We start from the raw sequence: 25,893 nt of genomic DNA, 5'->3' as shown, positions 1-25,893 counted from the left end.
AGATGTCTATTGGCTTCGTGCATGCTGTCGAGTGCTGCAGGTCGCGTAATATCATGTTTCCGAGACATAGGGAAGCGACAGTCAGCACGAAGCGTTAGCTTCCTGACGCCGGCGTTCTTGATTATCTGTTGTTATGGCAGCGAGCGTTCGTGGTTATTTTGTTAGATGTATTCATGTTTTCCTGTACCCGCGTGACTCCATGCTGGTCAATGTACTTCGCGAATGCTTGCTGCAATTTATCCGATTTCGTGTGCTTGTACAATACTTAGCAATCGCTATCAATGCATCGCGTTTCGGGTAAAATTTCGATTTTCTTGCTGCAACAAGTGAGTGTACGTATAAGTCCACCCCACTCTGAAATGGAAAGACTTACCGGGAAGAGCATCAGCTGAAAGTTTACCAGTGGCGAGCATGACGTCACGATAGTTGAGGGCAGCGTAGTAAACTGTGCAGATGGTCTTAGTAGTTGAAGTGGAGGAGAGAGCGTATCGCAGCGGTGACACGTACCAATGTAAACTGGACAAGTCACCACGCATTTCCATGTCGAGGTAAGCAAGCTCTGTGAGAACTTTTGGATCACCACCTAGAATAGGCAATAGAATTACCTAGACAGCACCGTCTATTTTCATGGCTCAGTAAATACCAATGTAGATGCAGGAAAATCATGGTATAGAATGCAGAAAGCATTTAACTTTCTCACTAAATTTGGGCAGGTAAAAAAAACATAGAGAATCTATATCGTTTTCATGAGCAAGGACCTGACAACTATTGTGCGAACCAGATTGTCGCAGAGGGAGTTTTTCACTAGCGGTCTACAAAAATTTGTCAACACCGTACTTACGGAAGACAGAAAAGAATTGTTTTTGAGTTCCACGTCGCACAGCCATATCCTGGTTGCGGGAGACGCCATAGTGGTGGAGGTTTGCAATTATTCCCATCTTCCGCAGAATTTTGCGTTAACGCAAACTTAGCACCTGATCATTTTCGTCGAAGCAGAATGCGGCGGTTAGATCAGGTAAGCTCACCATAAGCTTAGCTGAAGCCACCATGAAAAGCAGAAGTACAGCGCGAAAACGGAGCAAGAAAATTACAGCAGAAACCAGCTCAGCATAGTTTTCTATATTAGCATGGTTATCATTGAAGCAAGCTTGCGGCCACCGTATTGTTAACACTCAAACGCGTCGCGTATACGACGTGTACTGCAGTACACGTCTTATACTAATACTTATACACGCACTGCAATACACGCCAAGCTCATCTTATTTTTATTTACTTATTTAGTGATACTGCAATCCCAGGAAGGGATTTTCGCAGGGTGGGGCAACAGATACAGATCAGAGATCATCGCTTCTGCTTTCGTATAATGACGACGACGATGATGATGATGATGATGACTTATTGGCATCCCTTCTGAAACTGGCCGGTGACAAAAAGTCGCCTAGCCTACATGACTTATGCTATGTTCAGACTACGTTCGTAAGGCGCCGATTTTTCGTAACATGCGTAAGCGGAAGCGCAACAAGCGTATGCGTCTAGTTCAGACTGCGGACGTAAAGGTACCAACGTGCGCAATTCACGCAAAAATCGTGGATGAGAGTGTTAAAGTGTCGGCAACATTTACGACTGTGATATTACGACCGTTGCGACACAGCCAATGACCGATAAGCGTTCAGTTTTCAACAACCGGTGACGACATTTCCGTCCTCCCGTCTGCAGACAGCTCCGGGCGCGGGAAGTGCCATTCCGCCATTCCGTGCGCACGATTAGGCTGGCTGTGTTCGTGAAAACTTGTGCAGTGCGCCTCGCGAGACTGCTTTTGGGGAACCAGCGCTGGCCAGGAGGCGCTACGACATTTTTCATGCGTTACTAAAATATGCTGAAACCGTCCGATAGGGAGGCTACGAAGATGGCACGACATATTTAGCGATAAGAAACGTGCGCCTGTATCAATGTTTGTCTAGCCCGATGCGGCCAGCCAAGTTCTGTCCACGGCCATGCGCGCTGCGTAGAGCGCATGCGCTGCTACGTCCTAGCACGTCGGTTCCCTGCCGTTTGAGGAGCCGTGAAAAGTGTGACTCAAGACAATCGGTGAATTTGCCGACACGAAATCACTGCGTGTGCTACTGGAAACTGTGTCTACCGCTCGCTAGACTGTGTGTTACGGCGCTGCTGTCGGCACGCGAAGCTTCAGCGCTGGTTGCCCTTAGATCATCTGGTTTATCCGCCGAGGAAATCGATGGCCGCAGATGCGTGCTCCGAACTTCGATGAGTGGTCTCACTAGGTTTTCAAGGAAGCGGAACTGCTGGGGCGACATGCGCATGAAGTTACGAAACATCACAGCGTCACCAACTCGGAGCTTGGCGAAAAGGTTGTGAAAATCGCCGTCCACGGCCCTGTCGAGAAATACTTCCCGCTCCCAAACCCTTCTGCGTCACCTTCGTCGTCTTTGTGCGATTGAATACGTGACTATAAGTTTGTTTTGAGCGTGAATTTCTTCGATCTCCGCCAGCGCTCGCATGTTGACAGGAGCCATATTGGACTGCTGGTCACGTCGATTCTGCAGCTCCAAATTTGATTGGCCTGTTGTAAAAGCCGTAATTTACGCAGCATTAAATGTGAACAAAGGTGTCGGCTTAACTGCCGTAACTTTTTTCACAGCGGTTACTTTCGATACGCCGAAAGAGTTGTTACGCGCGTTACGACCGTAGTGTGAACATAGCTTTACTCAGATACCCTATACATGCTTTTCAATTTAGCATTTTTGTATACATCTCTTCAACCTTTCTTTCTCTTCCTTAAAACGCCTGTCTCTATCTTGCGCCGCTACCTATGCTTGTTACGGATCCGACCGCATCAGTCTCTTCACTGCCTTTTTCCCACCAATACTTCTGAACACGCAGTGCCATCTCGCGACTCAAGCGTGAAGTGCACGCGTGGTGCATGTCTAAATATGCGTTTAGACATGATCGTCTGAGTATATATATTTTGCTCGTTCGATTTACACAAAAGAAATTGTAAATGCCCGTATTTTATCATATCAATAGCGACACATGCGCAATAACACATACCCAATTACCGAAGTTGGCATGAAAAAGGTTCAGTTAAGACCGGAACATATCCACTATCAGATATCAAGGGATCAATGTTTCTCCAATGGTTGGTGTGCAACCCGGTTTCCTTAGTATAGCAGCCTGACACTCTTCTATAGACTGCTCAGTTGCCCAAGTAGGTGTGAAGGAGGTTAGACGTAGATAGCTTGACAAGCACATAAGGAGACGTACCTTCAACTAGATGAAGTCTCCAAAGAGTGCTAATCACAATAAAAGACATAGCGGAAGCGCTCGTTCATATTATTTCTTTTTTTTTTATTTAAGGCCGTTAGCATTCTTAGGGTACTTCGCGAACTTTCGGGAGCTTACTATTCATGTTTGCTTCTATCTAACCATTTCCCGCAACCTGGCTCACTATGTGGTACATGGCTGAATGATTAGAGCATCACACTGCTCAACTTAAGGCAGGGTTCGAACCCTGCCGTCGGGCGAACTTGAGTCACTGAGTATGTGGCAATGTGTGCATTTGTGCTGCTCTTCAACCAACTCTTTTATCGCCGACATCGGTTACTGTAGACGTGAGACTAGGTACGTGCCGCGAGTAAGTAAATGTACTGTGTGAAATTAAACACAAAGGCGTAGTAAGGGACACGGACGAGCGCTTGCCTGCATCCCTTAGTACGTTCTTGTGTTGAAGATGGCGCAGCAGATATATTTCCTCACAGTAAGAACCAGCTCGCCCCACAGAAAGTCTTATTGGATTTATTGGAAAGTGAACAGGATTTAAAACAAGTAAAGCGCAGAAATGCCAACTAGCTATATATATATATATATATAGTCACATCATGAGGAGCCATACGTTTGTTGGCGCCTTATGATATGACTAATAAAAATCGGGCCCCTCGGTTACTCCCCTTTCTTCTCCTTTACAAATAGATATAGTGTTCTCGTACAACGGTGAAATTATGTGGCTCGATTTCAATACAAGATACAAAACTTATTTTACGAAGGTGACGGAGTGTCTGAAGCCTTCTTTATGGATTTAAAAACTTTATTTAATAGATAGGAAAGACAACGGAGCGGGAAGGGTGGGTACCTAGTCGAGGACTCCAGTAGCTGGTGCTGTACGCTCTGCCGAGTCTAAGAGACCCTTCTGGGTCTCCTTCCGCTTCGCCACGGGTCGGCCCGATATTTCACTTTCTCCGGGATCCCACCACAGTTTCATTTCCACGGGCCGTGATACGGACGTAAGCCGGCCAGGCTACCCCTCTGGGAATATGCTCAAGTAAAACGCTTCCTTGGGCTAGTTGGTTCATGCTTGAATGTGTAAAGAGCAGGGCGCAAAGATCAGGGCAGAAGAAGAACACGAACGCGTGCCGGGGGTGCATACGGGGGCTAAGGGTAAACAGCTTCAATGTAGAAAGTTCGTTTACATTTCTCCGATTCTAAGGGGAATCGAACCCAATATCGACATCTTTGCACAGCGCGAACGACGAGGACTGCAGGAAGAACACAACACAAAGGCTTCCTTCATTCCTCGTCTTTTGCGCTGTGCAAACATGTTGATATTGAATCACCAACTCGCCCAAGCTTCCACCTTATGGAATCGAACCCACGCCACACGGCCGCCACAAATGCACTGGGTATGCGCCGCTGTTCAATGCACTTCTCGCCAAATTGAGGAATTGTGTATATGCCACGGGGGTGTGTGGCAAGCGAGAGAGAGAGAGAGAGAGAAAGAGAAGTAAACTTTTTTACAGGCGTATTAGTTATTGAGACCGCGGTAGAGGAGCTAGCATCGACGCCACGTGGCCGCGACGCGGTAGGCCCCCTCTGCCAGCATGACTCAGCATCTTGAGTCATCAGTCTTACTAGTACGCTCCTAGGCGTCCTGCTTTGGAGCTTGCCAAGAAGTCGTTCTTGTTGGGGGGTTACAAGGGCACCCCTAAAGTATGCGGTTTTGTCTATGGTTAGGGCTGCAGTGTCTGCAGTTAGGTTTAAAGTCTTGCTTGGAAACTTCAGCCAACCTTTCAGGGCTTAGCATGGAATCAAGTCTGTACCCGCTGTACACTTGCGGCCTGCTCCCGGGAGAAAATAGTGCTCGGGAATGGATACACTTTGCGCGAATTATTATACAATTGAGTTAATTCGTGATACATGAGGATAGGTTCAAGCCATCCATCCAGGTCTAGCGATCCCACCTCCCGGTTATTTGCTGCTCGGGCAGCTACGTGACCTTCTTCTCAAATAGCTACATGCGCTGGCACCCATATTAGATGGGCAGTGTCCCGAGTTTGAGACGTCTCCGGGAAGTGGGGCCGATTCCTCAATAGGGTTGCTCCCTATGGCCACTTTTGAGTCGGACACAAGAAATTTAACATGAGGTACAGACGCGCCCATGGGAATTGCGGCCTCTTCCGCCTCCACAGTAGAGGGAGTTTTACCGTGGTGGAGAGAAACATTTTTATTGGGTGAATGTAGTTTTGGAGAGGCGTCCTCATTCCAGAATGCCTTGAGCTCGGGGCGCGTCCTGGGCCCTCACAATCAGCCGTTGCTGATCCTCGAGGTCGGAGCTCGCCAAGGCTCTCTCCCAAAGCTCGTTTGTGTGGTAAGGGTTTGGAGGATTTGATGATGCCGCTCTGCAGCCCCCTACTATGTGCCTGAGCTAATGGTCTGACTGCAGCCATGAACGGCAGCGATTGTGCAACGGCAATCACCGGCGCAAGCGGCGTCCACGTATGTGGTCGGTCTCGCCAGAGAACGTCCGCCCTGGCTTTAGGTCGATCCGTGTTGTCCTTTCCCATGTTTTGGAGAGAGGGCTAGTGGCAATTTTGGCGCGGATGTTACTAGGAATTCGGCAGTGACATGGGATGTCTAAAACGGGATTGTATCCTAGGGCGCAGGGTATTTCCTTTCCTGCGGCAGTTACGGATAGTCTTATCATCTGTTACCATTTCTGTGCTTCAATAATTTCCACTGCCGCGTTGTGAATGCCAAGAGCTAGCAGCCGATTACTGTTGGTCCATTTTGGCAATCCAAAAGCCTGTTTATAGACTGTGCGCATGAGGATGTTGATCTTGTCTAAGTCAGCTTTCCTAAGATGCAGATATGGACACACGTTAGCTATCCCGCATATTAGGAAGGCCTGTATTGGTTGGTGCGCTTCTTTTTCTTTTACACCATGCCGCCTACTGTACACCCTTCTGAAGAGGTCATTTAGCTGCCTGGATGTCGTCTGAAGCCGACTAATGATTTCGTGATTTTGCGTGTTTTGTTGAACACATAGTCAAAGTATCCGAATGCTGGGTACTGGTGGGACCGGATTTCCGCCTACTTGTACGCGAATGTGAGAAGGCATGTCGGAGTCTGAGCCCGTCTTACTTTTATTCCGAATCATGAGCAAATGGGGCTTTTTCGGCGAGCAGGTTAAGCCATTTCGGCGTGCGTGCTCTTGGATAATACACTCCGCCGCCTGCAACCACTCAGTGATTTCACCGTCTGACTCAGTGAACGCCCAGACCGTGACATCATCGGCGTATATTGCATGTTTGATGCGGAGGATCGTGTCAAGGCGGGTGGATAGATCTCTTATAGTGACATTGAAAACAAACGGAGAAAGCAGGGCGCCTTGTGGTGTGCCCCGTGTTCTTAGTTCCACGGTGTCGCTTTTGATCTCCCTCGTATGTAGAGTAACGATGTGCCCCTTGAGGACAGCAAATACCTATCTATAGGGCCTATTGCCAATGTCCATTCCAGAAAGGTTTTCGAGCACCACCTTATGCAAAGCGTTATCGAGGTATTTCGAGTATTCTCCTCGTCCCACGGATGGGTGCCCGATTGACAATGTATTTTTGAATTTGCCAGAATGAATGAATGTATGGTGTTTATTTGTGCAAGGACCGGGTACGGCGAAAAAGCGCCAGGTCCATGGTGATGAGTTCGCAGTGTAGTTATGAATTCTACGAGGTTGATGTGACGTGGCTGTAAAGGGGCGTTATAAATAGTCGCTCTAGAGTGCGTAAAATCTCTCTGTGATAAGATTATGTCGATGTCAAATGATATGTTCGATGTGCAATAAAATCCATCATGAAAGAATGATGCAATATAAAAATATGTTAGATGGTAAAATTACCTGGAGCACTACTGCCTCGCCAGAGCCCTTGAAACACGAGGGCCTAGAGGCATGTGCTATACGAAACAGCTGTCACAGCGGCATCCTCTGAAGAGAGGAGACGCTACGAATGTGTAGGGCTAATAACATGTAATACAACATCTTTCAGGAAACCTAGAACTGCATTGGTGTCAAAGAGCGGGCCTGCGCCGAGTAATATTACAGGATAAAGGGGGATGTGCTGCCTGTATGCTAGGAAAAATGTTTCTTTCTCTCAGACTCGGCTTCACGACACTCCAGGAAGACGTGGAGGACGGTCATCCTCTCCCCGCATCTACCACAGGTTGGAGGATCATTTCCAGTGAGTAACAAGTTATGTGTGCCAAATGTGTGTCCTATCCTGACACGACAGAATAGGACATCTGTTCGCCATGATTTTGTTACAGAGGGTCAAGAACCTAACTGTGGCTTGATCACGTGCAGTTTGTTATTTATTTCTGCGTCCCACATGTGTTGCCAGTGGTTTTGTAGTTTCCTTCTTAAGAAGGGCTTCAGGTCTGTGACAGGGACGGAAGCAGGAGGATTAACTGCATGCAAGGAAATTGATGTGGCCAATTCGTCCGCTAGAACGTTACCCTATATGCCCCTATGGCCAGGCACCCAGCATATAATCACATATTGGTTAGGTATATATGGTTTACACAGGACGAAATAGAGTTCATTAATTACTGGATTTTTGTGCGCACAGAATGAAACCAAGGCCTTCACAACACTTAGGGAGTCCGAATATATAACTGATTTTTGGAGTTTCGATTTCCTTGTATGCTTCACTGCCGGCAATAGTGCGCGGGCCTCAGCCGTAAAGATACTTGTTTCTGGATGTAGTACATCGGATTCCGAGAACGATGGACCGACGGTTGCACAGGATACTTCGGCATGCGACTTGGAAACATCTGTGTAGAACTCTGTGCACGAGTGCTTGTACTGAAGTTCTAGGACATGCATTCGAATTTCGACCTTTGGAGCGTGCTTTGTAACTTTCAGAAAAGAAACGTCACATTCTACCACCTGCGACTCCCAAGGAGGTAAGAGCTTGGTTAGGTGCTCGAGGTGTGGAACATGGATTTCATCGCTAGGCTCCTTCACACGCGGCGAGAAAGGCTCTCTTATAGAAGGACGAATGCGGAAAAGTGCAGCACACGTCATATCGGTAACGGTATTAAAACATGGATGTTGAAGATGAGCGTGCACTTTAAGGAATTATGTAAAGCTGATGTATATCTCTGTAGGTGGAGCGATAACTCATTCGATTCGCCATATAAGCTTTCGCCCGGGCTTGTTCTGAAAGCGCCAGTGGCTAAGCGGATACCTAGATGGTGGACAGGATCCAGCATGCTTAGCTTGCTCGAGTCGGCAGAATTATACACTACGGCAGCATAAGCCAATCGTGACCGAAATAGGCTCTTGTAGAGATTCACCAGACACTTCCTGTCACTACCCCATGTAGTCTGGGTTAGAAGTTTCATTATATTCATTCTTTTTAGACATTTTCCTTTCAGATATCTAATGTGCGGAATGAAAGTGAGTCTATAGTCAACTATAATAGCTAGGAATTTGTGCTCTTCGTTGATAAGCATTTATTGTCCACACAGAAGTAAGCAAGGATCCGGGACCAGGCTTCTCTTTTTTGTAAAAAGAACACAATAACTTTTGTTACGATTGATCTTAAATTCATTTCTCTCTGCCCGCATTGACACTGTGTTCAAGCCATGCTGTACCTGTCTCTCGCGCACTGCGAGATTACAGGATTTGAAAGCTATTTGAATGTCGTCCACGTAGACAGAATAAGAGATGGCCGGTGGTAATGGAGCACGAAGCGTGTTCATCTTCACGGTAATGAGCGTGCAGCTGAGCACCCCTCCGTGGGATACACCAGTTTTTTGTGTAAATGAACGTGCCAGTACATTGCCGACTTTTACCCGGAATGTACGATTGGATAAATAGCTTTCTATTGGGTTTAGCATATTACCATGGATGCCCATTCTGGCAAGTCTCTCAAACTTCCGTAACGCCACGTTGTGTCGTACGCTTTCTCCATATCGATGAATATGGGTAAGAAAAACTGTTTGTGCACAAATGCTTGACGGATATTTCCTTGAATACGTACAAGATGACCAGTTGTGGAGTGCCCTTCTCGGAAGCCACATTCATAGGGGTCAAGCATTTTGCTCAATTCAAAGAAATAAATGAGGCACCAATTAATCATTTTTTTCTACTACCTTGCAAAGGCAACTTGTGAGGACTATCGCGCGGCAACTAGCCACTGAGGAAAGGTCTTGGCCTTGTTTCGAAACAGGGACCACAATGGCCTCTTTCCATGCAGTTGGAAGGTATCCTACAGCCCAAATGGTGTTGAAAATTGCGAGTAGCGTAACTTGGGTGCCATTGTGTGAGTTTTTGATAATTTCATACATGATTCTGTCAGATCCCGGTGCAGAGCTCTTGCATGCGCTCAGGACAGCTCTCAACTCGGCAATACTAAAAGGACGGTTGTCTGGTTCATTCTGTCGACATATTGTTATGAGTGGCTTACATTCTTCTATTTGTTAATATTTGAGAAAGGATTGCGAATAATGGGTTGAACTTGACACGCTCCCAAAGTGCTCCCCAAGTGAGTCTGCCTGGTCTTGCAGCGTATCGCCCTGTGTGCTTACCAAAGAGAGTTAATAGGTTTGTCGCCTTTTTATCCTATCTACCCTGTTCCACACTTTGGCCTCATCCGTGAACGAGTTGATACTCGACAGAACTTCTGCCAACTTTCTCTTCTGGCCTGTCGGCGGGTTCTTCTGCCTTGGGACTTTACTTTCTTAAAGTTGATAAGATTCTCTGCAGTGAGAAAAGCGCGCAGCAACCCCCACGCTTTGATCTGTTTCTTACGAGCGATCCTATATTCGTCGTTCCACTACAGGACACGCCATCTGCATGCCAAGCTACTTACATCAAATGTGCATTTAGATGTGGAATCTATAATGAAGGCTGTAAAATACTGCACAGCAGCATCAACTCCTAAAGACGACATGTCATTCCATGAGATACTAGTTCAGAATTTCTCCCAGTCGGCTGTATCAATCTTCCACTTAGGAGCCTATGGTGGATATTCATTTTCTTTATATGTTCTTAGCAGTATGGGGAAGTGGTCGCTCCCATAAGAATTTAACATAACTTCCCATTCGAGTTCCGGCAGAATAGACGAGGAAACTATGCTGAGATAAATTGAAGAATAGGTTCTGTTTGCGAGACGGTAATATGTGGACTCCTTCTTATTCAGAAGGCAGGCACCACAAGGAAAAAATGAAATGTTCAACAAGACGACCTCGCGCATCTATACGAGAGTCGCCCCACAGGCAGCTGTGCACATTGAAATCGACAAGCGCAACATAAGGTTCTGGCAATTCATCATAAAAGACTGAAATTCATGTTTGTTTAATTTGTAATAGGGAGGTATGTAAAGCGAGGAAATGGTGATGAGTTTGTTTAGGAGAAGAGCTCGAACCGCCACTGCTTCGAGAGGCGTTTGTAGCTGTAAAAGCTGACAAGCAATGCTTTTATGGATAACAATGGCAACACCGCCCGATGATGCGAGAGCATCATCGCGATCTTTGCGAAACGTTATATACTGTCAAAGAAAGCTTGTGTTTTGATTTTAGACGTGTTTCCCGTAAACACAGCACTTTTGGATTGTGTTCGTGGATGAGTTCTTGCACATCATCAAGGTTTCTAAGACCTCTGACGTTCCACTGAATAATTTGTGTATCCGTATTGGAAATAAATATGTGCTGTGTGTACAAAAACAGAAGTATTAATTAAAAGAGATTACAGAGATTAGATTACATAGCTCTTTCAAAGCCCCATGATGGGGGTTTTGCCCTTTCTGGTGCGTTCGAGCGAGCCTCACTGCTGCATAGGCGCTTGGTGCGCCGTGAGGATAGGTGTAGTGTCCATTGCCTCTTGTGATGTGCCAGACACGCACTCTTGCGAGTGAGAAGCTTTCCGAGAAAGTCCTGTCTCGGAAGGCAAGACCACTACACCCACTACCCCGGAGGTCGATGGGGCTCCCTGAGGGATTTGGCTGCGCCAGCTGTTGCCAGCGCTGGAAGGGGCCGGGGAGGTTGGGGCAGCCTTGGCTGCGCCCACCTTCGGGGTCGATGGTCCCTTCTGCTGGGTTGGCGGAGCAGCGCGAGCTGCAACCGCCACGGGGGCAGGTGGCGTAACTGCCGATACGCTGCTTGTGGGTCGGACAGCCACTGGAGGCCGTCGTCACGCTGCCCCCTGACGCGCCACTTCGTCAAAGCTGTTATTTGGCAGGTGTGCTAGCCGCCTGCGTGCCTCTTTGAACGATATGTTTTCCTTAACTTTGATTGTGACTATTTCTTTTACTTTTTTCCATGATGGACAGGATCGCGAGTACGCGGCGTGATCCCCATCACAGTTCACGCAGTGGGGAGCATTCTCGCAATTGTCAGATAGGTGCTCTTGGGCACTATATTTAGCGTACGTCTGGCGGCCTCGGCAGTTCTGTGAACTCTGGCCAAATCTTTCACACTTAAAGCATAGGAGAGGATGTACGGTCCGACTCAAATCTTGCCATCTCCTTACCATCTCGCCTGATCTTTATTCTCCTGACATTGATCACATTTTGATCACTCCAGCCCTCCAGTAGTTCAGCTTCAGTCAGTTCCATGAGATCAGCATCGTAAATGACTCCACGGGTGGTGTTCACTGTGCGGTGCGGTGTGACCGTCACAGAAGACTCCCGAAAGATACTAGGTTATAGAGTTTTTCGTGCTGTTTCTTATCACGAGGTTCTAAGAGGAGGTCGCCACTTGCTAACCTGGAGACTTTATAACCTGAGCCATAAGCTTCACTAAGCGTCTTTGCAACCAGAAAAGGTGGGATCATTCTCGCTGCCTTTTCTTTTTTCTCTGAATGTATTACATGAAATCTTAGAAAATCGTCAATGTTTCGGCCAAAAAACATGAAAACTTCTTCAGTGCGCCCTCGTTTATGAGGGCGATCAATACATGCAAAAATTCGGCAGCGCCGCCAGCCACACACCATGGAGCGCAACAAGGGGACGCTGCAGGACCGTGAAAAGACGGCCTGCATGCGTCAGCTATACGACACTACTATAACCAAATCTGTTATAACCAAAGTTGGCTCTCCCACACAAGGTGAACCCTTGCCGCCAAGGAGAAAGGAACTAAATAGAAGAGAGAAGAGACAGGGAAGCCCAGAAAGTGAGAGAAAAAGACGAAGATTCGAGGAGGGAGAGACAGGAAGAGGCGACTGCCTATTTCCCCCGGGTGGGTCAGTCCGGGGGTGCCGTCTATGTGAAGCAGAGGCCAAAGAGGTGTGTTACCTCCACTGGGGGCCCTTAAAGGTGCAAACAACCAGAATCGACTCAACCTCCAGGATCCCCCTTTCCCCACACACGGCTAAGCCGCGCACGGCTACACGCGGGATGGTCCAACGCTCGTGTGCTCGGGTACGTGGTGTCGCAACACACTTGAATTTGCCAGAGGATGCCCAGCTTAAATAATTTAGGCTGAAATCCAATCATGGTCGCCAAAAGAGCTGGTTAATTTCTGCGTGATTGACTAGTGTGTTGACGACCACATGTTCCATTGTCTTCTTTAAACCGGAGGTCAATGAAAGTGCATCAAGCTTTCCAGGTTCAGTTCTTTCCTGGGTTTCGGTATGATTACCTTGGCATCCTTCCATTCTTGTGGGAGGATGCTTTCCTGCCAATGTTTGCTGAATACTTCGGTGATGTTTGTAATTGGTTGATCTTCCAGAGATTTGAGCATGTTGTTTGTAATTTTGTCCTTCCTGGCGGCTGATGTGCGTAGTAGGTAGAATGCAGGGCGATCCTCCGCCTCCATGAATTCCTCGTATAAAGCTACATTTCCCTCTCAGTTATGTTCTATGTACACCAGGCACGCAACGAGGGAGGGAGGGGGCGGGCTCCCCGCCCGCCTACCGAGATTAAGTGGCGCACCCCCCCCCCCCCCTCACTGCCCACGTCACCACTCCTCACACACACTCCTAAAGTGCCGACAACTCAGTCTATTCGGTGGTCAACCTTTTGCTGCCTTTTGCAGCGAACGCTGTATGTGACTTGCCTTCTGTAGTTTTTTCGGCGTCCGTCAACAGAAAAAATCATCATGTGGGCCGATCCTGACGATGTGCAAGAAGGGTCCAAGCTCAATAGCACATACCCCTGTGGGCTCCAGAACCTGAACTAGCCCTTCAAAATTTTCGGCGTGGGCCCACCCGAAAATGCTTAACGCATGCTTCACCTCCACCGCGGGTCCACCCGGCATTGCACTACCGTCGGTATGCGCCCACGCATGGGGAGTGCTTAACGCCTGCTTCACCTTCACTGCGCCCGGCATTGCACTACCTTCGGGATCAGCCCACGTAAGGGGAGTACTCAACGCCTGCTTCACCACCACTGCGCGTCAGCCCGGCATTGCACTACCTTCGGAATCAACCCACGTATAGGGAGTGCTTAACGCCTGCTTCACCCCCACTGTGGGTCGGCCCGGCGTTGCACTATCTTCGGGATAGACCCACGTAAGGGGAGTTCCTAACTCCTGCTTCACCTCTACCGCGGGTGGGCTCGGCATTGCACTACCGTCGGAATTGGCCAACGTATAGGGAGTGCTTAACGCCTGCTTCACCTCCACCGGGGGTCGGCCCGGCGTTGCACTATCTTCGGGATCAGCCCACGTAAGGAGAGTACTGAACGCCTGCTTCACCTCTGCCGTGGGTCGGCCCGGCATTGCACTGCCATCGGGCCGACCCGCGGCGGAGGTGAAGCACTTTGCTTTTAATTTGAGAGCTTTGACTGTCGTCAGCTCTCACTGCGATTCCATCTTCACAGAGTCGAATGGTCGGCAATTTTTTTCACTCCTTTTTGAATGGTGGTAGTTATCGGCATCTCCTGGGGTGGGAAGGGCGGTTTTCTCATCGATTCGGTGTCCGCGCGACTAACTCGTGATGAGTTCAGTTGTCCCCATCTATTTCCTGCGATACATTAGTGGATCAGGGAGGCACTTGTAGCCTCACCCACATACTGTCACCATCTGTTCAACAATCATGCGCATCGCTGTTCGTTAGTTCAACCTTCTTTGTTTAGAGTGATCCAGGGACGAGGAAAGGGATTCGGTTCGTAGTCAGCAGGTGTGTACACTCGTGGAACGAGTGGCGGCAGGAGAAAACGCCAGTTGCACTTAACTGTTTCTTTTGCTCCATTATTTCCTCTATTAACGGTTCACCGCGACGCTGGCAGACCCGCGATATGGATTACATAAGGTGGAAAACAAAATAATGCGAAACAGCGTCCATCATAAGGCCCTGCAATAACCGTTAAACCCATAAGCAATAGGACTGTCACTTATCACCTCGTATGGCTTTTCCCTAATTGTATAGCACTTTTCGTGCAAAATTGGCAACTGCAAACAAGAGTCGCAAGGAGTATTTTTTTTTCTCCAGATATCTATCGCCTTCGTTTAACCATACACGAAAGTATTTGTATTCGTTTACATGAGCTGTAACCTTACTCGAGGACGCTACGAGCAGCGCCGCTCGCGGCAGCAAATGAAAATGTTGCCAGGCAGGGCGTTTGCGTACGTGATTAAGTCTCAGTTTATTGTTCATTGAATATACATATTTCGTTGTTAGCAGTATACAGGCGAGAGTTCCCAAAGTCTGCTGCGGGACCCTCGGTTGACAAATTAAGCGATGTGCTGAGGGAAAGAGCCAAGGCAACAAACAGCCAAACAGGAAGTAGAAGCAAAAACTAACAAATTTAACCATTGTTTGTGAAAATATTTATGGATCAACATTTTTTTATTTAAAAAGGAAGTAGAGAAAATGCCGCCGAAAGCGGAGAATAATTCCACGTATTTTGAGTGACGCTTCTACCGTTATCAGTCGAGCCGCCTCATGTAGTCATTTCTCTGCTGTGCTAACGTGGACGTTTTTGCAACTTTCCGCGGTGGGCAGAGTACGTCTAGAACCGCAGTGTCCTGCTCTCTACGCGGTTTTACGGGACGGGTGACCACGCATCGTTAAGCAACTTCCTAAATAAGAACACTAGTTCGAAAATCGGAAGAGCAGTAAGTGAGGGATCCAAAATAACTGTGATTGTTCCGCAAATATACATATTTCTTTGTAAATCTGCCAGAGTTAATTCATCAAACGCTAATACAAATCTTTATTTTACCTTTTCGCTTGCTTAGTTGTTCTTGGCGGTGTTATTCCGGCGCTTCTGTAATGTGCGAGTCCATTTTGTGAGGTTCCTTGTTTGCCAATAAATGAGAGGCGTACCTGTGAGGTACACCTTATTTCAATTCTATTTTGTGGGTTTACGCGTCTCTATAGCGAATAGTGGATATTATTAACCTTTGTACTATTAAAGGAACCTCTCCTTTCATTTGCATGGAATAGTTACCTTGGGTTGCCCCCCCCCCCCCCCCCCGAAAAAAATCCTGGGTACGTGCCTGATATACACGTTGTCCTGCTTATCCCTGTTGAGATAGCGTGCTGCGAAAAGATCGATTAATGCTGCGCCATTTTCAGGTAAAGTGAGCAGAATTTTCTTGATTTTTTTTCCGAAAGGAGCGTTTTGGGTGATCCGGGTTAAGCATGTGCTTAAGGAGGGTCCATGGGTCCTTCTTTCCCAGGTTACCACTGATGTTATCTCAAAGCTGTCGATATTGCATGTTGCTTACTTGTTCCCATAGGCCTGTATTTCTTTCTCCAATTCTGCAAGTTGTTTCTTAAGACCGTGGTTGAATTTGTCGCCCATCCGCCTACTCAGAAGGTCCTAGTGTTTCTCCCATAATTTTGAGCCCTGCTCCTCAAGAAGTGCCTCCACCGTTGAATTTTCGGCATCTTGCGTGAGCTCCTCGGTCTATACGCAAGGACGTCTAAGATGACTGTGAGTGACTTGCGATTACGCACGTATCGGAAGACATCCCACTTGGTGTGCCTAACCAGTTGTGTTTTCCTGTTATATCCTTCGGAGGACACGGTGATGGTAATCGCGGAAACGAGCCTCGGCGCTCGCACACGCAGGCGCGAAGCACTTTTCGTCTCAGAGGCCGCACGCGGACTTCTGGGTGGCGCCACTGTATTGCGCAGCTGTTTAAAAAGAAGCGCGAAGGAGGCGCCCAACTGCTGCATGGCGCATTTCTAAGCATACGCACGCACCGGGCGGCTGTGCATTTCGGAGGCCATGGTTTGTGGTGGCGCCTCTAGGTGGCGCCGAGTTCTCTTAGGGGCGCGCGAAAGAGGAGCGCTGGTGCATACACGTCTCATTAATAACTCGTTTCGGTGGCTGCAATAAGTTGTGTTGTTATATTGATTTTTTTGCTAAACGCATCGCCATTGAGGGTCATGGTGAGATGGATTCTGCCGAATGGCTTTGTTTTTTCGACTATCTATCGCAGGAGACTTAACGCACTTTTCAGTGTCTATCTATCGGAGTACATAACCATTCGCCTGCCAAGTGGAGATGTTGAGCTGAGGGAACCGGGTTCAAAACAAACCGCCGGACCAACACGTTATGTGGCACTTTGTATGTGTCACTGGCTATGTGCCACTTAGCAATGAGTCTCTTTGGTGTCATCTTGGGTCATTGGGTACCGGTCATTGATTATGTAACGCTGTTCAATGACAATCAAAAAATACCTAAATATTCCTCTGGTGCTGGACGGAATCAAACCTACGTAACTAATTTTGAGAATATCTTGTCTGGGTGTATATTCAGGCGCTCTCCACATGCGAAATTTCAGGCAGTGCCGCTAGTTAGCGCGATGTGTCCGGCGCAAATGACACTACGCAATTTAGCGACACTACAGCATGTCGCTGGAGTGCTTCAATGCTAATCACCATTCATCGTTAGCTTGGTTCTGCCAGAATTTGTTTTATTTTTTTGCGATCACACACAAAGTCGACGCCACTAATCATCTAACAAATCCTCTAACTTTGGCATGCCAATTTAATAAACACCCTATTCAGTGGAAAAATTCGCGTAGCGCTCCCCGAACCTTACCGTACGCAGAATATGAGTCAAATAAAGTTAACCTTACCATTTTAATCGATTTATGGACGGCTGTACTCTCCGCACATATCAAAAAACCATTTCCCTCCACTCCTCCACTCATGGCATTGTATTTCGCTCATGACACAACTGAACATTAGCACGGTTAAAGGGGAAGGCATCTACATAGAAAAACTAAGGAACATTCTAGTAGGTACTTCTCTGGGCCATGTGTGTGCGTTTTTTTCGACGGATAGTTGCCGCTATATTCTTGAACTCCATCCGACTAGAAATATCGAGTGGAGGTGAATACTTTCATCCAACCGGAGGACTCTCGGGTGGACGACCCAGGGATAATCGGCTGCCGGTCACGACACCGCAAAATCGCACGCAAGTTTTCCACAAACTAATTGTAAAGGTTACCTCGTCATTCGCAGTGGCCTTTCATGGATGATTCCTGCTAGCCCCCCTGTAGTTGTTTTTGCTGATGGTAGTACGACACCAGCATCGCTGGTGTGCAGATATTGGGAAAGCTTCTTTAAACAGTGTCTGCAGGTTTTTTTTTTCAATTGGCAACTTCATTATTTGTAACCATCGCGATACAAATATTTTTATCTTCCATGAAGGAAATGCCACATGAAATTGAAATGCTAAAGATTCATTGTAGTTTGGGAGACCGAATTATTTTAAAATATCGGAGTCCCAAGGAAACGCTCTAACGTCGCCTCTGAAGTCACGACAAGCAGTTCATCCGGCTGTCTGGTGCAGAGTTTCGTGTTAAATGTCGCTGAGATGAAAGCTTGAGGTAGTTGTTTATACTTTTGTCATTGTAAATCACTCTGAAAGGCATGGACTGTATTAACCTGCAAGACACACATAAGCACTGATGCGTTCGATGTAGGTTCTTTTTTTTTCCTAATAAATAATACATCTATGCTTCTGTGTATACTATACTATGTTACCTGCGACAACCAAAAAAGAGAAATAGAATAATATCCATTACATTGAAGGAAATCCGATATCTATTCTCCTAATTTCACTGAAATATTGCCAAGAAAGTTAGAAACTGACAAAGAGCATGTTATGTCCATTGTACACTATCCAACAAAAATATCGGCAAGAGAGTAGTGTTAAAAAACGCTACGACAACGCTTTTTTTTTTTGCTGAAGGCGGCAGAGTACAAAACATACGTGATCAGAAAGCTTCAGGTGGGGCAGTTTGCCTGGCGCTTGAAAATTAAGGACAATACCAGTGAGAATACCTATGCTTGACTTGTAATTGTAGACAGCTGAACTTGTACACTTTATACATTCTGTTTTCCGCTTGGTGTCTTTTTTTCTATTTTTTCTAGGTGAATTACCCCGTAAGACATCGAAAACTCATCAACCTTTAATTGTGGTTTAATAATGGCCAAACTTATTGGCACGCGTACTTGTTTATCCTATTCCTGCGACGATTTCTGACAGGCGATTACAATGTTATCACATCAGCACAATAATCGGTCTTGTGCATCGGAGCTCTCTCGAATGTTTTTTTTCCCGATTCTATAGCAAGATAGACTCACGTTTCTGTTGAGGTCGCTTGTGCCGCGCGAAGAATGTTGTACATTCCCGAGCGTACGTGAGGATCACCAATAAAGCTAGAATGTGCGATAAGTCACTTATGAATACATAGGCTCGTATGAATACAACGCTTGACCCGTAGATCCCGTTTCGACGACCATCGACTGCGCCCGCCGCTATCAATGCGTTGATTATCACTCGTTTTCTTTCGTTTTTTTTTCTCTTCACAAGCATGCGCAAAAAAAGATAAATGTGGGATTCACAGTTTTTCTACTTTTTAATACTTCACTGTCCCTACAACGTGACAATATCGAAGTACATTTTAGGGGCATTCTTCTAAATACCCATGTCAAGAAACAGGTGTAATCATTTCTTCAGAAACGTTGCTCACGTTTAGTTTCTGTGATAATAAAATCTATGGTGAAATAGCCAGTTTAACGCAGAATGTATTGCAGAAGTAATCATTCAATTACTTGCAGAAACGATTTAGGCAAAGTATTACCCAACTTGAACTAAAACACAAGCGACATGTCTGAGGTCGCTGTCGCTCTTGTCTTTCGCCTGTGAATGAACGGTACACGAATGATGTCCACTGGCGAAGCGACAAGCAGACCGCGATACGCTTGGTGATCTGTCTCGGCTAGCAAATGTCGCTAATAATGGTGGTGTAACATCTAATGAACACTTCAATTTACCTGGTAATGCGGTAAGTGTCGTGCAGACGACATGTCACATGGCACTTGTGTCTAGGAACCAGAGTTTCAAATACAACTTGTTCCCGATGCGAGAATTTTTGGACCTAGTATGTTTTGTGGACCTGTACTGTTAAACATAGGCGGGGAAAGTGACTTAAGTCTCCTAAGGCTCCTAAGCAATCTTCAAAGAGCACTGACCAGAACAGTGGAGTAGCCATCAATTTGGGGGGAGGGGGGGAATGTTGTCGCACGCCGTTTTCTGCCAGGTATCCCTGGTAAACAGAAATTTTTGAAGGAAGGCGAGAGTAGGATATGACTACAGCCCTTGAAAGTGCCGCAGATGAGTTTAAACAGCCGTAGACAGTTTTCTTTTATACTGCAGCACGCTCACCTCCACTGTGAAACAACTACCGCGCTTACCTAACTACAATATCATACCTTTCTACGCTCTTGGTTAACAGCAGCCTCTAGCGGGTGGTAAGGTTCACTAATAATAAAACGTAAGGCGTGCTTGAAAGCTTTCCTAGCGTTTACAACCTCACGATAGTGGAAAAATGACGAATAGTACCACTTACGTTTGAGTGGGCTTCCCTGTCTGAAGGATCCCCACTGCCCGTGACGGTAGATGTTCATGACAAGGTCCTTCACCAGTATATCATTGTAGTCTGGGTTTCTCGGGCTGAAGTCAATTTCTTCTGAATCATTGAAGCTTGCGTTGAACAGGCATCTGCGAGAAAATACCGAATTAGCAGCGCAATGTTATGCTTGGCTAGACAGCTTCACAACTGACACAGTACGATACTTTGACGATGATACAATAATTCGAGGAAGTCGCGATGGAAACCAGTCAGCTTTTGTAAGCAGCCCCCGTATGTATTGTTCGTACTTATTTGGCACTGTCGACCATCGGTGGACTGACTTTTCTAAAAAAGGAAATGTGGTATTCGAGAGTAAAGTTGTTGAGAAAATTTATTTCTATAAGGCGATGCTTCCTTTAAGGGCCTGCTTCCTCTTCCGAAATATACTGTCAGCTAGCAGGACGCATAATAAGCTCATTGACACTTAACTAACCGAAGCGCGGATCAATCCCCATTCGCACACTCACCAACAAAAACTGTTAGCACGGGACGGGTAAGAATAACAGAAGTTAGCAAGGATGATACGTGCGTCTCGTAATGATCGGTTTACTATACTTAGCTTCGCCGCAGCAGAGTAAGGTTCTGTGGTGAATTGTACAGATGGTCTGGAGAAGAAGCGTAGTGGCCGTCCAATGACGCATGCCGAGAGCTAAAAGGGGGCAGAGTCACCAGTAGCAGTGCCTAAAATTTTTTTGTGCTCTGACAGGAGACTTCTAATACGTGTACTTGGAGGCATTTAGACCAGGCTCTGACGTAATTGTAGTAATTTGATTCCCTGATTCACCCACCACGCGCGCCATGCGCGCCATGTGTTCGAGACCGTAACGCAGCCTAGCCCGCGTTTCTGCAACTTGCACGCTCGCACGCGCCGTTTCCTTTCACAACTGAAGGACCTCGGCCTCTAATAAGTGCGCTGACAAGCTTTCAAACCTGTGGCTATGGTGATACAAGCTTCTGTATTGGAACCATGGCCACGCTTTTTTACACAGCGCGAAAAGAGAGGCATCACGCTCGGAGAGCTTGGCACGAGCCTTCCCCATGCATCAATTTGATGGGCCCAAGAAGGATGATTGCTCAACGAAAAGAACCGAATGGCAGCCGCGCAGGAAAGCGCTATCTGACCTTGCTGGCAGTCACAGAACATCATTGAGCGCTGAAGATGCAACAGGTACAGTGGAGCTTATCCTTGCATTGTTCGCATCTCACGAGCACCATTATTTTGCTGAATGTGATAGAGAACAAAAATTCAGACCAGGTACTTTGCTGGGGCATATTCACGCACTCACTTGGAGGGGTATTCGCCATTAAATTCTTGACCGCTGTCCGACTATACACAGCAAGCAGACACTAATGCTTCCTTTAACCGGCTTCGGGAAGTGATAGATATGGATCACGGCACCGTTATGATCGTTAATAGAAAACCGCAAAATCCAGGTGAGAAGTGCTGCCTGCAGCCCTTCTGGAGCTTTTTGACCATTTCTCGCAAGATGTTGTTTCATTTTCTGAAACATGGTTTTACTTTTCTTAATGTTGCTGGCTACAATATTGAAATTATATGTGCGTGCTTGTGCATTTAAGGAAATCGTGCCAGATCCCATTAAGGTCCCACACACAGGGCCCACAAGGTGGTGGAATCAAAGGCTCACGTTGCAACAGCCGAATCAAAAATAGCTTTAAAGGCCGGCCAATACACCTATTAGACATCTAGGCGCTATATCTGTGATCGGAGACAGTGCGTGTAATTATGGAACATGTTCTAGACCCCGTGACATTGCAAATACTACAGGACACTTGACTTATCCTACGTGACATGCGCTTCCCTGCACTTAAAGAATGATTCACCGCAATACTTCGCGAATGTTTCTTCTCAAAACAGCAATGTATTGCGGCAAACTTGCGTGTAAGAAGCTTTTATTGCTCCTTCAGTGTGTGTACATCTTGTATCTTTTATCCAAGTTGCATCCCCTGCAATGGCCGTGTATGCAACGGTGGCATGTCCGCCCAAGCACGCGCTCGCGTTTTATCTTTTGCGGCTTGCACTGTGAGGTCACAATGATAAACTACTTACATTCTTTAAGCGTCAAGTTGGACCTGCAGTAAACTATGGATATAAAGAATAAGCGCGCAGCAACCTATTTACGATGCCTACCTAAGGCGGCTTCCACCGGTCTCCATGCGAAGGCAGTTTGTCAAACCAACCACACCACTGATACCGCCGTCCTCGGCAAGCAGCCAAAGGTTATGGCCTGCTGGCTTTTGTTCCACTTCTGCAGCCTTGGCCTTAAGTACCTCCACCCAGTCGTATTTGGCATTGCTTACCCTGAGGAGGAATGGGTTAGCTGTCTCAGCTGTCACGACCGTTCTTCTAAACAAGAGTAGTGCAGATATGCTGTTCGACTTTTGGCCAATCAATTGGAATCCATGAGACCGGAACAGTGACTTAATTATTTCAATCGAGTGCACTGTGAAATTGCACTTTCCAATGGACGACATGAGTTTTTCTGCCACCGTCATAGCGGTACGGTGGAACACAATGGCAAAGCCTTGCTTTTTGCACAGTTTCGAGAACTTCTCAATCAATATATCGATGCTGTATGAACTCCAGGGGTAGAGGCAGGTGACAATCAGGTCAGCGTCGTGCAGTCGTTCATTCGAGGCTGAGATGTGATCCCACATTACTATTTTGGTGCCTTGTGGGACATTCTCTGGCATAACCTTATCCATGGTATGGCGAGCCACAGTGTAGTCGATATTTAGGAGCATATTGCTCATGACCAACAACGAAGACACTCGGGGGGCCAAAATGCAGTGAGTTCCCGGGGCTGTCGTCTCAAGAACCTGAATCGACTTCAGGCTAGTGTTCTCCACGACGACGTCAAGGAGGTGCCTAAATGGATCCTCTTCAGAGAGTGCTGTCGTCAGAAGGTCAGTTTCAAGTTCCTTTCTGTAGGCCTCCACTGCAGATTGGATGATATCCTCCGGTGAGGAAGCGGAAATCTTCACCTGTTCCTCTACGGTGGCAAGGACTCTCAAAAGGCCGTGGTTTCCAGCGTCATTATCCAGAAGCCTTCGAAGGATTTCTTCGGGAACATGGTTGTTCTGTTCCTTAAGTTCAGAGATATCATACTCATTGCTGCTGAAGTTCTTGAGAGCACGTGCGGCCCGGTCATTGCATATGTTCATGTATTCTTCAATGCATGCTTGCCTGTTTTGCTGGCTCAACTCATCGTCTATGTATGGTACAAACTTGTACTCGTTTATGATTGGCGTATTGTCTACGATGCGCTTTATTGGGATGCTTGTCTTTAATCCTTGCACAGCTACACCTCCAGCTTGACACGTGTTGAAGGAGACGTCGTAAACAACGTCGATGCCTGCACAAGAAAGCGTCCAAGTGCTACGTTCATTGTTTTTCCAGCTCTAGAATTTCGCACACAATTAAAGACAGTTATTTCCATGAAAAAAAACTACTTGACCAAGACTGCAGTAGCAAGCACAACAATTTTTACTGACACATTTTCTCCTATCAGGGAGGCTTTGCCGGCGCCACATATTTACAAACCAAATAACTTTGGGGGGCTGATCAGTACGCATTGTTCCTAAGCCACTTCACAAATGACGTTAATGGAATGTCATGCGATATTCTGAAAAAGAGACAACTAGCAGATAAGCGTTCCATGAGATGGCACAGTAGCCGGAGCATAGTGAAAACTAAAGGAGTAGTCGTAATTAGCGCGTGGTCATTTAGACGAGCAAGATTACACTTGGGCGAAGTGATGGTATAGGTGGTATGTAGAATCTATTGCAAGGGAAACATACAGAATAAGAGAAAGTCGGGAACGTGTCGTTACTGTCAACTGAAGTTCTATTGCATGTCACTGAAATATACATCACCGTGCAATATAAAATGAGAAAAAGGCGCCTGCCTTCGTTTGATAGTAGCGCTGTGTCACCTTCTCTTTATTGCCTTGTTTTTTTTCGTTTACGCCTAACTGTGCGTAAGAGTGCAGTACGTTACACGACGTAGCACCTCATTCATTGTCCCTCTGATGGCATATTCGTCGTGAGATCAAACGAATTTTCAAACAAACGGGAATATAGCGCTTCAGCCGTTTTTGTAGCAAACTATGAAGACCATCACGGTCTGGCGGACATTACTGTTATCGCGGTGTTCTGAGCTTCCGTGGAGCTTTTGAGTACGAGCCGTTATATCCGCTTTATAAATGCGTCTACGTTTATTGTTACGGTTATGGGAATCACTGTATGTTCTTTCGGCCTCTTAGACATTCCATGCATTTCGTGGCAATCGTGCGTGAATCAATAGAGGGATTCGGCGTGCGCACTGCCGATGTCGCATTGCGCTTTTCGACTGTCTATTCATTCACCTGCTCACAGCGAAGGCGTCCAATTTCGGCTATCCCGCTTGCGGAAAAAGGTATTCATTATCCGCATAATCTTCTGTCCCGGAAACTCTGCTAATAACTCTCCCCTGCTATTCCTAGAGCCTATGCCATATTTCAACACTGACTTGTCCCCAGCCTGCTTCTTGTCTACCCTGGCATTGAAGTCGCCCATCAGTAGAGTCTATTTTGTTATGACTTTACCCATCGTCGATTCCACGTCTTCATAGAAGCTTCCTACTTCTTGGTCATCATGACTGGATGTAGGGGCATAGACCTGTACGACCTTCAGTTTGTACCTCTTATTAAGTTTCACAACAAGACCTGACACCCTCTCGTTAATGCTATAGTATTCCTCTGTGTTACCAGCTATATCCTTATTATTCAGGAATCGGACTCCTACTTCTCGTCTCTCCGCTAAGCCCCTGTAGCACAGGACGTGCCCGCTTTTTAGCACTGTATATGCTTCATTTGTCCTCCTAACTTCACTTCGCCCTATTATATCCCATTTACTGCGCTCTAATTCCTCCAATAGCACTGATAGACTCGCCTCGCTAGATAACATTCTAGTCTTAACCGTTGCCAGGTTCAGATTCCAATGGCGGCCTGTTCGGATCGCTCAGAAAAGCGCCGATTCGATAAGCGAGAGAGGCGGGCGTACGAAGGTCTTCGGCGCGGCGGCAGAGTTCAAAGAGTGGCGGTACTTTCAAATTATCAAGGGATTTTACTCCGGCCTTGTCGACAGCACCACCGAGTTGCACCGGCACATTGTGGGTCGTTGCTCTAGCGAACGCTTTTCATTCTAGCCACACACTACTCCACGAGAAGCGGCCGCGGACATCGCAGTCGCAAAAGCTGGCTGTGCTGAAAAGGGCAGCGATCGCGTAGGAGCAGCAGCACAAAGTTTCAAGGCAGCAGCACTCCTTAGACTGTGCGGCGGCACGTCATTTAGCGGAGGCGATCGAAAGATCGAACGCATCTCAACCTGCCCGCCAAGTTCGTCGACGGCTGCGCTGGTACGCGAGTTGGCTGTTCGATTTCCAGCGCGGCGTTGGCTTGTGAAGTGCTGTGCTCGGTGGTTTTGTCGAACGTAGGGTGCCCTTACCAATTCCAGCTTAGAAGGTGGGGCACTCTCTCTGCCACTGCAATAGTGGCTCTCACATCGGCCACGCTGCCTTTGAGAGTGTACGAAAGCCGTCGTGGTTTTTTCGAAGTCATCCGCATTTCCCGGGGAGAGGTGAGTCAGGAGCAATAACTTTGTACATAGAAGAGATGGCTTTATGACGTATGCGCAAGAAAAAAATTTCAAACAAAATTAACATGT

General features: G+C 46.9%; 1 protein-coding gene across 1 annotated transcript in view; it reads right to left on the bottom strand.

Moving 5' to 3' along the window:
• Positions 1-25,893, bottom strand: part of LOC135916603 (fatty acid synthase-like) — a 170,527-nt gene that overhangs the window by 46,262 nt on the left and 98,372 nt on the right. Inside the window, exons 17-19 of the mRNA XM_065450033.2 lie at positions 22,319-23,543; positions 20,107-20,258; positions 374-583 (exon numbers count right to left, since the gene is read on the bottom strand). Coding sequence (XP_065306105.2) covers positions 374-583; positions 20,107-20,258; positions 22,319-23,543 — 1,587 coding nt within the window. The remainder of the gene's footprint in view (positions 1-373; positions 584-20,106; positions 20,259-22,318; positions 23,544-25,893) is intronic.

This window comes from Dermacentor albipictus, chromosome 2 (assembly GCF_038994185.2).
Source record: "Dermacentor albipictus isolate Rhodes 1998 colony chromosome 2, USDA_Dalb.pri_finalv2, whole genome shotgun sequence".
Classification (NCBI taxonomy): domain Eukaryota; kingdom Metazoa; phylum Arthropoda; class Arachnida; order Ixodida; family Ixodidae; genus Dermacentor; species Dermacentor albipictus.
This window is presented reverse-complemented; position numbering and strand designations above follow the sequence as displayed.